The 13,836-nt window shown below is 35.3% G+C and overlaps 1 protein-coding gene across 1 annotated transcript; it reads left to right on the forward strand.

Annotated features, from left to right (window-relative positions):
- The first annotated feature begins 504 nt into the window (after window positions 1–504).
- LOC145572200 (RNA-binding protein BRN1-like) lies at window positions 505–11,708 on the forward strand. Its single transcript, XM_081631204.1, has 9 exons — window positions 505–850; window positions 1,051–1,133; window positions 5,328–5,379; window positions 5,483–5,608; window positions 5,770–5,849; window positions 10,025–10,207; window positions 10,402–10,720; window positions 11,049–11,192; window positions 11,267–11,708. Exons 1-9 carry the CDS (start codon window positions 670–672, stop codon window positions 11,392–11,394), a joined length of 1,296 nt encoding a protein of 431 aa, XP_081487330.1. The 5' UTR covers window positions 505–669; the 3' UTR covers window positions 11,395–11,708.
- Window positions 11,709–13,836: the final 2,128 nt, after the last annotated feature.

Here is a 13,836-nt window from a genome sequence, read left to right on the forward strand (position 1 = left end):
GAAAAGGAAGTATATATAAATCAGAGCATGCAAAATGCATATAGTAGTTGATTTTGAGTTAAAACTAACTTTTCAATCAGCCGAAAAAACAAAGCTTTGGGATTGGACAATCTTAAAGATCGATCACATCTTATATGATTTTTAATTTTTTTTTTTTTTTTACAATGACAAAGTTTCCAACCAAAATTACATGTGGACCCCACTTTTAAATCCAACCTGTCAACCAATTATCCAAAAATTAAATTAATTCAAAAAAACAAAAAACAAAATATAAATAAAAACCCCTAAACACGAGGAAGGGTAATTTCGTCATTTCCTCTCCAACCACTACCCTTCTGTCTCAGATCTGTCCATCCAAATCCAAATAAAACACAAGGATAATTTCGTAATTTCAGGAATTCTAATTATTTAATTTAAAATTTCTCGTCAATTAAAAAATATAAAGCAATATAATAATATTTAATATATTAGCGAAGATCCAACTTTGCAATCTAGAAAGACGCCATTTTTTTCAGACGACCCAAACAAAGTGTAATACAGTTGCTATTTATTATTTTTAAAAAATATTATAATTATTTAAAATTATTAATATTATTACAGAGGAGAGAGAAATTCAGAAAAATTAAGGAGAGAGAAAAAAAAGCTTGGAGCTCGAGGTAGAAGGCGTTAATGGCGGCGACGGAGGAGCAAAAATCTGGTGTGCGCAAGCACAGCGAAGAAAGCGTGAAGTTGTTCGTAGGTCAAGTACCAAAGCATATGACTGAACCTCAACTTCTTGCTATGTTCAATGAGTTTGCACTCGTTGACGAGGTCAACATTATCAAAGATAAAGCTACTAAAGCTTCTAGAGGTTTAATTTCTATGCTTATTTTGTTGTAGTTTTAATTTTTGATTTTTTTGGAATTTTTTTGAATTTATCGGTGATTTGATCGAGGAATTTGAACAATGCGAGTTGATTTTGGTTGATCTGAGTTTAGATTTGAGTGTTTTTGTGTTTAAATTCAGTGTTTTTGTGTTGATTTTAGTGTTTTTTTTTTTGTGGTTTTTTAGGGTGTTGTTTTGTGATTTGTCCGTCTAGAGAAGAAGCTGATAAAGCGGTTAATGGTTGTCATAATAAGAAGACGCTTCCTGGAGTAAGTTTCGAGTTGATCTTTTTGATTTTTGGTTTGTGTATGTGATCTAGTTTGATTTTTGGTATTTTGTTGAGTTTTGTTGAATTTTTTTTCTGTTAGTTGACTTTGGGTACATTGTGTAAATTTTCAAGTAATGTGTTTGGATTTTGATTGATTGATGTGTGCATGTTTGAATCCGGGTCGAATTGAGTCGTGTTGTTTTTGCTGTTCACAATGTAGTGTTTGTTGGTTTGGGAGGTGAGAAAGAGTGTTTATTTGAGCTGGATTCGTGGGCGTTACATTGGTTTCAACTGCATAATTGATGGGTTTGGTTTGATTTGCTTATGAATGGGTATCGAGAAGTGTGATAGCGACCAAGTGATTTTTGGTCTTTTGTTGGTTATTTAATAGTCAAGCTTTTGAAGAGATCTGATTTGGATGCTCACTGTCAAGTGAACAACTTTTGAACTTGAGGATGGTTTTCTACTTAATACAGTGTTGATAGTGAATGAGGTTCTTACTTCATCTTCGCGTGCTTTTTACAAGGTTTGGAAGAAAGAGGCATGGATCAGTAAAACTTGATACTGTAGTTTGGTATTAGGGGAATGCAGAATAGATAAGTTCTTGACAGTTTTTAGGGATAAAATAGTCACAAGAATCGAGTGATATTCAACTTCTAGTCAGAAAATGTTGAGAATAGAATAAGTTGGAAAGCTTAATTATATCAGTGAGACGGTAAAACAATATATAATGTTACAAGAAAATTGAACCTTGTATAATCTCTTTGATACACTATAAGATTTACATAAGCTAAAAATTATACATTAATGATTACCAAAGATTGTATCAAAGAGTTTACAAAATTGTATCTGATATGATAATAACCAACAAGATATGAAATCTCTAATAAGATGTGAGGGTTTTTATTTTTTGGTCAAAGTGTCAAACAGTGGGTGGAGGTCCATGAGGTGGTTAATGGTGGCAAATATGGCATGGAGTTGGCTGAGGAATTGTCGAGAGACAGCTTTAATTATGAAATAAGGTGGTTTAGAGAGGAAGAAAAAGGGAGAGGATGTTGTTGGCAACCATTGCTACTAAGAGGAGGATGTTTGGACCCATTGTAATTGATATTGTCAATAAAAATGTAGGTCTTGAAGGAACTGTTCATTATGATGGGGGTTAGTCTACTTTTATGACAAATCAGTAGATTCTTCTAGAAAAATTGTCTTTGGAAAGATTACTTATCAACTTATAGGCTATACCTTACTTCATCTCGATGGAACTTGTGCGGGAAAGGGATAAGATTCAAGTTAAGATTCAAGTCGATATAATTGTTGTATCCTGCTCCCTTCTTTTGTGCTTTCTGGAAGTGTGAGACCTCTTTTTTTTTGTCATTTCAAGTAAGATATAGGGTGTTGTTTCATGATTGTGTTTGAGCAACTTTGTTTTTAAAAGCTAGCTAGTGTATGTTGTAACTTTTAAGAGTAAGGTTTCTTCTATTTTATGATGGGAAAGAGAGAGGAGGTAAAGCACTACAAATAAATGTCTGAATTGTCTTGTTACAAGTCCCACACAGAGCAAGCCTGGTAAAAAAGTTGGGTTTGGATCACGATTCAAGTGACGGTGAAACAATGTAGACAAAGCAAGACCTGACCTGTTGCTAGTCAGGAGTGTAAGAGGAAAGTCACAGACTTTATGGAGAGAAAAGATTCGGTAGTTGCGAACATCATGAAACATTGGGTATAGATGTTATTGTTTGTGATGTTACGATTGTTTCCTTGTTAGATTAGGGCCTAGTTTTATTTTCCTAAAGAATTGTTATTTGGAAGAAAATATTGGTTTCCTATCATCTTATGTAAACTTCTTAATCCTTAATATTCTAGATCTATGATGGAGTTTATAAAATTATTTACATTGGAGGAAATTCTGGATTCTGGCATCTATATGATTGAGGAGCTTTGTTCATTGATTACTCTAACAAAACACAGTGGAAGATTATTACACCTAGAGCTGTCAATTCGGGTAAACAGGTCGGATTTGGGTCGGGTAAGAGTGGGTCGGGTCAACTCGGGTCGGGTCAATTCGGGTTAATGCCGTAACCTATGCGGGTCGGGTTCGGGTTGGGTCATGCTTGAGTCGGGTCATACATCTTATCGGGCTTGGGTCGGGTTTAGGTTGGGTTACATTTGGGTCGGGTGAACAATAGGTCGGGTTTAATTCGGGTTTTCACGAGTTAAAACGGGTTAGGGTAATTCTCGGGTTTGAGTCGGGTTCGATTCAAGTCAATAATTTGCGGGTTAGAATCAAGTCGGGTCATTCTCGGGTTTGAGTTGGGTTCGATTCAAGTCAATAATTTGCGGGTTATAATCAGGTCGGGTCATATTCAAGTCGGGTCATTCTCGGGTCCAAGTCGGGTTCGGTTCAAGTCAATAATTTACGGGTTATAATCAGGTTGGGTCATTTCCAAGTCGGGTCATTCTCGGGTTCAAATCGGGTTATGTTCAAGTCAATAATTTGCGGGTTACAATCAGGTCGGGTCATATTCGGGTTCAACTAAATATAAATAGATAATTATCATTTTTATCAAGCTAATTATTTCCTTTGACTATAATATATATGGCAACATATGGGAACTATAGTCTATAATTTAGGAAGATAATTATCTTTTTAGACCATACAACAAATATATACTATATTTAGCTCTTAAATTTGGGGATGATGCTCCTTTCTTTTGCTGGCCCGGACCGACTTGGTCTCCCTAGACAAAATGCTTTGATCAACAATAATAAGGTGGTCTAAATTGAATTTAAGGTGATTTGAAATCGGGTCAGGAACAATTTGGGTTGAATTTAGGTCGGGTCAATAACAAGTTGTGTTGATTTCGAGTCGGGTTAGTGACACATCGGGTTGAATTTTTGGGTCGGGTAAAATTCGGGTCGGGTCAATAACAAGTCGGGTTGAATTTGGGTCGGGTCAATAACAAGTCGGGTTGATTTCGGGTCGAGTTTATAACATGTGGGTTAAATTCGGGTCGAGTTAGGAACGGGTTGGGTTGAATTCAGGTTGGGTTAGTAACAAGTCGGGTTAAATTCGGATTTTGACGGGTTAAAATGGGTTTGGGTCAATTTCGGTTTAAGTCGGGTTCAATTCAAGTCAATAATTTACGGGTTACATTCGGGTCGAGTCATCTCTAGGTCGGTTCATGTTCGGGTTCGGGTCTTACATACTCGGGTCAACTCGGGTTTAGGGTTGTTTTCAGGTCGGGTTTGGGTCGCCATTTTTTCGGGTTCAGATGGGTCGGTTAATAATCGGGTTCGGGTCGGGTCAGCTTTTGACGGCTCTAATTACACCCTTATGAATCTAGATTAGAGTTCTTGACATGTGATGGGCTCTAATACATTATAACCAAGTTTAAAGCAAGTGTTAGTAATATTCATTGAAGGAATAATGACATTGGTGGTTTTTTCCTTTTATGGTTAAAAGAAAGATTTTCTAGGTAAAAATGTCGTATTTGGTTATCTTTGAGTTTTGCACCTTGATTTCTTCAAATTATTTTGATTGTTGTTTGCGTTTTCGCTTATGCTGCGTCTAGTCTGGGTAGAAGCTTCTAGATACATAGAGTATATGTCTCGTCATAAACATATATGTTATTTCCGTTCCAATAGAGGATGAAAAACTATGGTACCTTGATATCTTATGTTTATTATTTTCCTGGAATAATTGAGCTTTTTAAGGATCATCTGAGTAAACCACGGACTGTTTGATGAGAGTGCAACATATACTTCACTAGCCAGCATTAAAATATGGATCTCATTAGAAATCCAAATGAAAAGCCTTTATCTTGGCAGTTAAGATTGTTGGTATTTATCTTGGTTGTGGAAATTTTTCAGTCATATATAATTTTGTTGTATCTTTCTTACTAGCCAGCATTAAAACATGGATCTCATTAGGAATCCAAATGAAAAGCCTTTATGACTAGAATATAATGTTACCTAAATTCATGATGATGTCATTTGCACGCTTTTCTTCCGAAGGTTGCATCAAATTTGGTTTAAAGTGCTGAATATGCATGAAAGAATCTAGAATCCATGTGTGTAGATTGTAATATTGCAGTATTCATTTTGTTTTTTTGTCTTCTTTCGGAATTATTTTTGGCCATAGTTTTGCAAGTACTTTGTGTATTTTCAAATCTAAAATTCCGGTTCTTGTCTTCAGGCATCTAGTCCCTTGCAAGTGAAATATGCAGATGGCGAACTCGAGAGACTAGGTCTGTTATGCTTTGCAAGACTCTAATGTCCGTTTCTCTTTATGGCCAAGGCTCAAACTTAAATTCTTTGTTGACATTTTTTTCCAAACCTTTCTTTTATCAGAGCATAAACTTTTTGTTGGCATGCTTCCAAAAAATGTCTCAGAAGTCGAGGTTTCTGCTTTATTTTCTCAATACGGGACGATAAAAGAGTTGCAAATTTTAAGGGGATCTCAGCAAACAAGCAAAGGTTTCCATATTTTTTACTTGATTTTTCACATATATTACACACATTGTTTCTTTCCTCTATGCCTATCATTATCTTTTGATGCTATTCGTGCAAAAACTAGAGGTTTGCTTGTGCATAATTCAACTGTAAGGATTTTAAAGTAGTTATGTCATTTGTGATAGGATGTGCATTTCTGAAGTATGAGACTAAGGAGCAGGCTCTTGCAGCCATGGATGCTATAAATGGAAAGCATAAAATGGAGGTTTGTCTTTTTCTAAAAGTTATATTGTTATCACGTGTTTTATACCTTGTACTTGTTGAGAAATTAATTTTCTAAAGAAACTGTACTTGCAATTATATACAGAACTAATTCTTTTCACAGTCTTGTTTTTTTACATTCTTCTTGTGAAATGGCGTACTTTTTTCTCATTAATACCGTGTTCTGTGTAACTGAACAATAATTATGGTTGTACACAGTTCAAATCATAATTAGCAACTTCATCTTAACTTTACTTTCGTTTTACAATGTATTGTTATTTTTTGTAGTCAAATGTTTTGTGTTTAATCTTACGACTTTGGGGCAAGACACACCATCTAACCTTATTCTCTTTATTGTGATACACACTATTAGAGTCTTGAATCTCATTTCATTTGGATGGTTGAGTAAAAAATTTAGAACATCTACCCGATTAATAATTTAGAAATATGATTTTAGATCTAGAACGTGAGTAAAATTTAAAAATTTAGATCATACTCCCTCGATTTTTTAATAATTTTTTTATTTAATTTTTTGTATGTGTCACATTTCCAAATTTAAAAACCTCACTCACATCATATATTTATTTCTCTCTTCTTTTAACCCCACTATCATTTTATAATATCTCTACTTCTCACATTATACCTAGTTGTCACGTGCTAAAGGCTTCCTCCGTTAATACTAATCAAATGAATTTGCTAGCACATTAGTGCTAAGCAAAGCCCCTTGGTTGAACCAAGCACTTTCCCTTAGTACCTTAAGACTTGGTGTCGTAGAAAATTGAACACATAAGCTAACTCCCGTGCTAGTATGCTCTAACACTCACTTGGCACCCTCGTGCCTAGTTTTCCCCACACTTCCATTGTCCTCCTTGGCCCAAAATACGGTTGACCCTCAAATTTGGGCTCATTTGGACTTCATTTGGGCCCCTAAATGGCCCATTATTGTGTTAATATCAATTGGGTGTTCACTAGTATTTTAAGGCTATAACTAAATAAAGCTCTATTAAGGGGAAGTGTGCCCTTGGGAAGGGCAAGCCCCCTACTCACGATATGCCTTGTTAGCTAGTGACCCAAATGATGCCCATGGTTGGTGTGGGACATGATCCGTGATATAGTGGTCCCCCATTTATATTTCTCTCTTACTTATCCAAATTTTTTATCCTCAACCATAAACTTATGTATTACTTTACTCTTTTGCCTAAAATAACGGGGTACGGGGCCTACGGGCACACCACAATGAGGGAGTATGAATAATATTTCTAACATCTGATTTAAGATTTAGAATATGTGATTAAAAAATTAAGAATACCTGATTTAAAATTCAGAACACATGAGTAAAAGTTTGGATTATACGAGTAATAATTTAGAACATGTGATTTAACATCTAGAACATATGATTAAAAAATTTAGAACACAACATATATATATATATATATATATATATATATATATATATATATATATATATATATATATATATATATATATTCAATAAGAATAGAAACACCAACTGTAATAGGCTTATTACAAGTTTACAACACCACCATATTTTTTTGACAAGTAAAACACCACCATCCACCTTTGTATGTAAAGAGGAGAAAGGACACTAAAATGGGCAAAATGGATGATTCAGTAAATAAATAGTGAACGGTTAGATAAATAAAGGAAATAAATGTACTTAAAAGTGTATACTAGATACTTCAAACATCAGGTCAACATGCTGTGCAAGCATTTATAGGAAGAAAGACCTGTTTTTTACTATCATCTTTATGATACCTAACCTGTTTTTTTTTTATTTTTTTTTTTTTTTTTTTTTGGGAGCTGTATATTCTTCGAACTCTAATTGTTCATGTCTTGCCTTACCACCATGCCTTAATCTTCTTTGGCCCTCTTCTTATATTAATCCACTACGAGGATAATCTCACATTGTCTTACTTTGACATCTGGACACCTTCTGTTATACATAGCCATCCAAGTTTTTTTTTCCTTTTCCCTTTTCATCAATATAAGCTATCTCTACCTATTTCTTTTTGCTTCATTTTGTGGTTGTTACTCTTTTCGTATGGTTAGGATTGATTACTCATCCACTGAAGTATCTTCATTGCAGCTGAAATCCACCATTAGCTTTTGGATATGGGTGTTTTCAATTGGATAATATAGTTTCTTGCTCCATAAAGAGTAGTCATAGGCTTATAGTGGCCAGATTACTATTGATTAGTCTGTATGTATGTGATAAAGATTCCTTTAGCCTCAAAGCACTTTCAGTCCTTCACAGCATGTCTCGATCTGCTCAGTCAAACAAAGTCATATGTATATCCATTGATCTATCACTACAATATTCTATCAGGAGTATCTGGTGTTGCTTACAATGCAGATCGGCCCAGCATGAAAGAGCCTGGCCGCCTGAATTATGAGTAGCACTTTTCATTATCTTTTCAACATTTTTTCACATTATTTCATCTACTTGAGTAACTCTATAGTGCCTATACCCTATGGTTGCTGCAATTATAATTGTTCCCCTTTATCTTGTATATAGATAGTTAGGTACTATCATGCTGACTTGCTGAGATTGGCATAAACGGCATCTTCCCAGATTATAGTTTATCATTGAGTGTGTGGTTGAGCATAAGATGTCTTATTCACCTAGGCACCTCCAAACTTCTATGGGTATTTAATCAGACCCTAGCGACTTCCACTCCACCTGGCATAAACTTTCTTGTAATGTGCTGTCCAAACTGTAGACTCTTATGTATTATAGATATAAGACATCCTCTTGTTTAGGGTTTTTCCAGTAGGAAATGTTATTTAAGGATAAGAGCACAAGAGTTTGTGTGGAATCATGGGTTGAGTAAAAACAAGGAGAGTGGAGGAGTTTCTAATTGCTGTCATGAGAGGATTGTTGAGAAGTCATTTCTTGTCTCAGGTTGATAGAGATACATCCATCAATCACTAGCGGATCATGCCTTTGTGCATTGTTGTGCATATGTGCATCTTGTGCCTGAGTGATGGCACTCCACCACATGGATAGTTAGATGTCCTTATTGACATGGCGAAAATGACCTAACACAAATCCTAACTATATCTAAAATTGCATGACTATTTTAATCCAAGCCAAAATTTACCCAGGTGACCCAAAAGTTTATGACTAGTATTGATTGTTTATAAATGATAAACTATTTTTTAATAACCCAAACCCAACCAACTTGAATCAAACCAAATAATTCTTCGTCAAATTTGGCCAAATTTTTCTTCGTCAAATTTGGCCAAATTTATCCCAACCCGAAGAAACCCGTTTTGACACCTTTATCTGTATTACATTGTCAATCTTTTGTTCTTATCTGTATTGATCTTCATGCTGCAGTAGTTGAGCTTTGGCTTTTTTTCGATATTTGCTAATGTGAAGTTGACTTTAATATTAATGGAGAGAAGATAGATGTCATTTGAATTTTGTTTTATTAATTATCGATAAACAACAATGCCATTATGAGCGGGTATTTTGATTTGCTCTTTATATTGGCCTACACAAAAATTCCTTTTACTTTGCACTAGAGTTTACTTTCTTGCATTAATATCTGAAAGGTGTTGGAATCAACCCAAGTACTAGCCACATTGCAGGAGTCCATTATGTGGGTGCTTGCACGGCGAAATCATTTAGATGTAGCTAAAAATTTTAAACAGAAGTGGTCAAGTAAATTCAGCAAGATCGTTGGCAGTGTATGATATGAAGATTGAAAACTCCAAATATAATTAGGAGTGCCTTTTGCATAGTAGTGAATCAGGAAGTTCAGTTTAATTACGTTATGTTATGCTTAAGAGTTTTAGTAGGAAGAATTTACTTAATCTCCAACTTTATACTTTCCTCATTACTTTGGAAGTGTTATGGTAGTTTACATCGTTTAGTTGGATTATAAGATTGTTTAAGTTTTATAAATAGGGTACGGAGTTTTATAGGAGAAAAGCGCATCACTGTATTGATTTGAGAAGAGCCGGGTATTTTTGTATGTTCTCTATATTAACTTGGTGAGAAGTTTTTGGCATTGACTCATTTTGAAGACAGTTTTGAGATATGAATGCATCATTTGGATCTGTCATTTTTTCGTCTGAGGTCAACTTTCTGGTTGTCATTTTTTCATCTGAGGGTAACTGTGTTTTTTTTTGTTTTTTTTTTTTTTTCTCCAGGGCTCAAATGTTCCCTTAGTTGTCAAATGGGCTGATACTGAGAAAGAAAGGCAAGCTCGAAGGACTCAGAAGGCCCAGTCAAGAGTGTCAAATGTGGCAAATATCGATCCATCACAGCACTCTTCATTATTTGGAGCCATGCCAATGGGTTATGGTCCCCCATATAATGGATATGGTTATCAGGTTTGTTGTCTGGCCAAGTTTAATTTTCATATTTTAGTCCCCTCCCACTCTAAATTTTGTTTGTGGAGTCAACATATTTTGTTATATTTTTCATATTCAGTTGAAGCATCATTGTATTTCTTCTGTTGCTCGTTTTATTTTGATGCTTACTCACTTAAATGCTTTTGTCTGTACGTTGTCTGTCCATGATTTAGGCTCCTGGTGGGTACGGACTTATGCCATATCGCTTGCCCCCGATGCAAAATCAATTCCACAACATGGTTCCTCCGGTAAATCAAGGAAATGCTTTACGTGGTGTAAGACCTGATCTTTCTCCCGGGGTAGCACCGAGAAGTTATGTTGGGTCTGGTTATCCTGCAGTTCCGAATCTTCAGTATCCTGTGGCATATCCTGGAGGGATGGTGAATCACAGACCTGTTAACAATTCTCCTGGATCCATGCCATCTAGTGTTGCAAACAGTCCCTCGGGAACGTCTCCTGGTGCAGGTTCAAGTTCTGGAAGTCAGGTTGAAGGTTGTTACAGCTTCTCCTTTGCTTTTGTTTTCATAATTCCCTGTTGCAAACCTTTTATGGTTTTATGTATCGCTTTGAAATCTAGTTCGTGATTTACAAGAATTTTGGTATACCAATTCGTCGTACTATAATTTAAGGTGAAACCAGATTCAGCATTGATTTTTGAAACAAAAGAAGAAATGGATTTAATATTACACCAGATTCTGAGACTACCATTGTTATTTCTTATATTTGGATAATCTTACTGTAATACTGTAATTAACAATCTTTTATGTGTTGTATATTTGGTCACTTTTGATTAACTATTTTTATTTTTCCTTAAAAATAGGACCACCTGGTGCTAATTTGTTTATATACCACATCCCTCAAGAATTTGGTGATCAAGAATTGGCAAATGCTTTTCAGCCATTTGGAAGGGTCTTGAGTGCTAAGGTTTTTGTTGATAAAGCTACTGGCCTCAGCAAATGTTTTGGTACGGCGTCTCTTTTTTAACGTATGCAACTAACATTGTCAGAATGCTTGAATCTTATTATTTGCTTTCAACAGGGTTTGTCAGTTATGACTCACAAGCAGCTGCTCAATCTGCAATTAGTATGATGAATGGCTTTCAGTTAGGTGGTAAGAAGTTGAAGGTTCAGCTAAAACGAGATAACAAACAGAACAATCAATATTAAATTGGTGGTATATCACGCATTCGAGAACTGTCGTCCACGAAGTAGTCTCCATTCAGGCAAGAGATGTGGGTGGTATGGGGAAATCTGGTTCCAGCTTGCACTACACCCTAATTGAAAGTCCATTGGGGTGTAAATCTCAGAACCTTGTAGCTGTTGGTGCCAAGACGACCAATTTACTTGTACTTTATGTATCATGAAATTCATTTGGATGTTTGATTCTTAATTTATTGATTCTTCCTTGAACAACTCCTGCAGCTATGACTCTGTATATGTCTGCAAAAGGGAAAAAAAAAAGGGTCATTTCTTCATTATTTTTTACCCTGGTCTCGAGAATGGTTACTGATTTTTATCTGCCCCCACCCCTTCCCATCCCCAAGAAGTAAAATTCTTTTCATTACTGGTTGGTTTTGCTTGGTCAGCGTTTTTTCAAGCTGTTTATGGTTCTCTCATGTTGGATGTTGGGGTGCTTGTCCGTCTAAATTGTCCATATAAGTTGGATCACATATTTTCATGTGCTTTGGCTATCCACAGCTCCAAGCTAGGCGCAGGAAAGCATGTATTAATCCTTCCAGACCGACAAATTCAGGTACTATCTTTAATAAGTATTCTCTTGTATAGCAACTGTTCTCAGCTACTCAATCCCTGTAATTCTGTTGATTATTTGATGGTGACCATCTAGGCCTGTGTTTGCTATTTGCTTTGTGGATTAAATATGCTGGAGATATACAATGAAGACTTGAAGAGAGAAAAGTACATTTCAGGTAAGATGATTAGAATTTTGTCTTCGTTTTTTCTTACAGATGAGATGTGATATGAGCATATCAGAAGTCGCAGCATAAGTGTTTGATTGAGGTTCAAACTACACGTGATAACACTTTCTGTGAGTATTTCCAACTTTGTGAACAGAAATTCTCTGCATCTAGACATGAGTTGGTGGATCTTTGATAATTTTGCTAAAATTCTAGCCAAAGGTAAAAATTATTTGCATGATTAGATTTGAGAACAATGTTAATCTGTGGGAGGGGGGGGGGGGGGGGGGGGGTAATGCTATATGTCTAATCTTCAGATTCAGATAAAATGCGTGCATCTATTGTATAATTGTAGGGTCATTTTTCCAACTTTTAACCACAACACTCAAAACTCTTAATCCTCAACTTCTGTTAAAAAAAAAAAAAAACAAAACAAAACAACAAAAACTATCAATTTCCATTATAGCTTCCTATAATATCTTTGCATTCTATAACTTCCATTAATCAAATTCAATAAATAACTCTCATAATCATATGTGCAAAATAAATTAATTATACCGTAGTATAAAAACATTGATGTATACGATTAATATATCCCGTGCTTTAGCAAATGTATACTCTAGTAATATTTTAATAATACAGTTTTTTAAAATAAATATTTGTCTATTTTTTTTGTAGTTTTTCTTAATTGAGATTAGACATTTAGCTTTTTGGTTTGTGAAATTCCTAGTTCATTTTCTTTAAATACCATGGGACAGAGCCAATTTTCTGGTTTAGCGCGTCAGTTTCTTCAACAACTATGAATTGACATGCAATTGATAGGATAGCACTGTGCAACATTTCGTTTTCTTTTGTTGATGACTAAACTTTCTAACAATGTTGACATAATTTTATCAAAAAGAAAAACAATGTTGACATTAAGGAACCGCCGCTTGAAAGCTTATCGATTTGAACAACTTCACACCAGATGATTTCAAGTGGTCAATTCTCAAGTACGATTATTGAATCTTTGAACACCCTGATGATGCATGTTATAGGCTAGAAGCAGTTTTTCCTGTGGGTTAGAATGTCAATATGTGAACATCAACTTAAGACAGTTTATCCTTTTGTAGACTGTTATCAGTATAACCTAGTATTCCAAATTGACATGCATATTTCTACTTAAGTTCAATTTGCTTGCTTGAACGTGATCTATTAATGACTGTAAACACTGCACGATGCATCCACGGCAGCTCAAGTGGTAAGACACTTGGGCTTTCCTCTTGTAAGACATCGGCTGTATGCTGTAAACAATATATTCAAACATAGTTGCTGTCTACCATTTAAGTTAGTCCGAAAGTGTATCAGGGTTATCTTTTCGACAGAGTTTGTACTTTATCCATGGTATCTATGAATTGAGCATTGTGCAGGCGTGTTACAGTGAAACTTTCCCTTAAATTTCACCTTTGAACATTGAAATTCTCCACTTTGATATCATAATTTTTTCCTCTAGTTGAGCTACTACAGCACTCCATACCTCTGGGATGAAAGTCCAACAGCTGGAGCCCGAACGTTTCGCAGTGGTAAATACAATGATTTGAAAGATAATAATTAAACAGGATTAGCAATAAATGCGGGATAAGCATATATTAAACCACCACCTAATATTTTGATTGATTATGTCTCAAGTAACTAATTGCCGTACAAGATACGA

This window comes from Chenopodium album, chromosome 12 (assembly GCF_948465745.1).
Source record: "Chenopodium album chromosome 12, dcCheAlbu1.1, whole genome shotgun sequence".
Taxonomy (NCBI): Eukaryota; Viridiplantae; Streptophyta; class Magnoliopsida; order Caryophyllales; family Amaranthaceae; genus Chenopodium; species Chenopodium album.

What these genes read in the sequence shown, in the direction of transcription:
- LOC145572200 (XM_081631204.1), top strand. Translation starts at nt 670, where the DNA reads ATGGCGGCGACGGAGGAGCAAAAATCTGGTGTGCGCAAGCACAGCGAA. An exon ending in TGGCGAACTCGAGAGACTAG is followed by an intron (nt 5,380 to 5,482) that starts GTCTGTTATGCT and finishes TTCTTTTATCAG; the next exon opens with AGCATAAACTTTTTGTTGGC. An exon ending in ATCTCAGCAAACAAGCAAAG is followed by an intron (nt 5,609 to 5,769) that starts GTTTCCATATTT and finishes CATTTGTGATAG; the next exon opens with GATGTGCATTTCTGAAGTAT.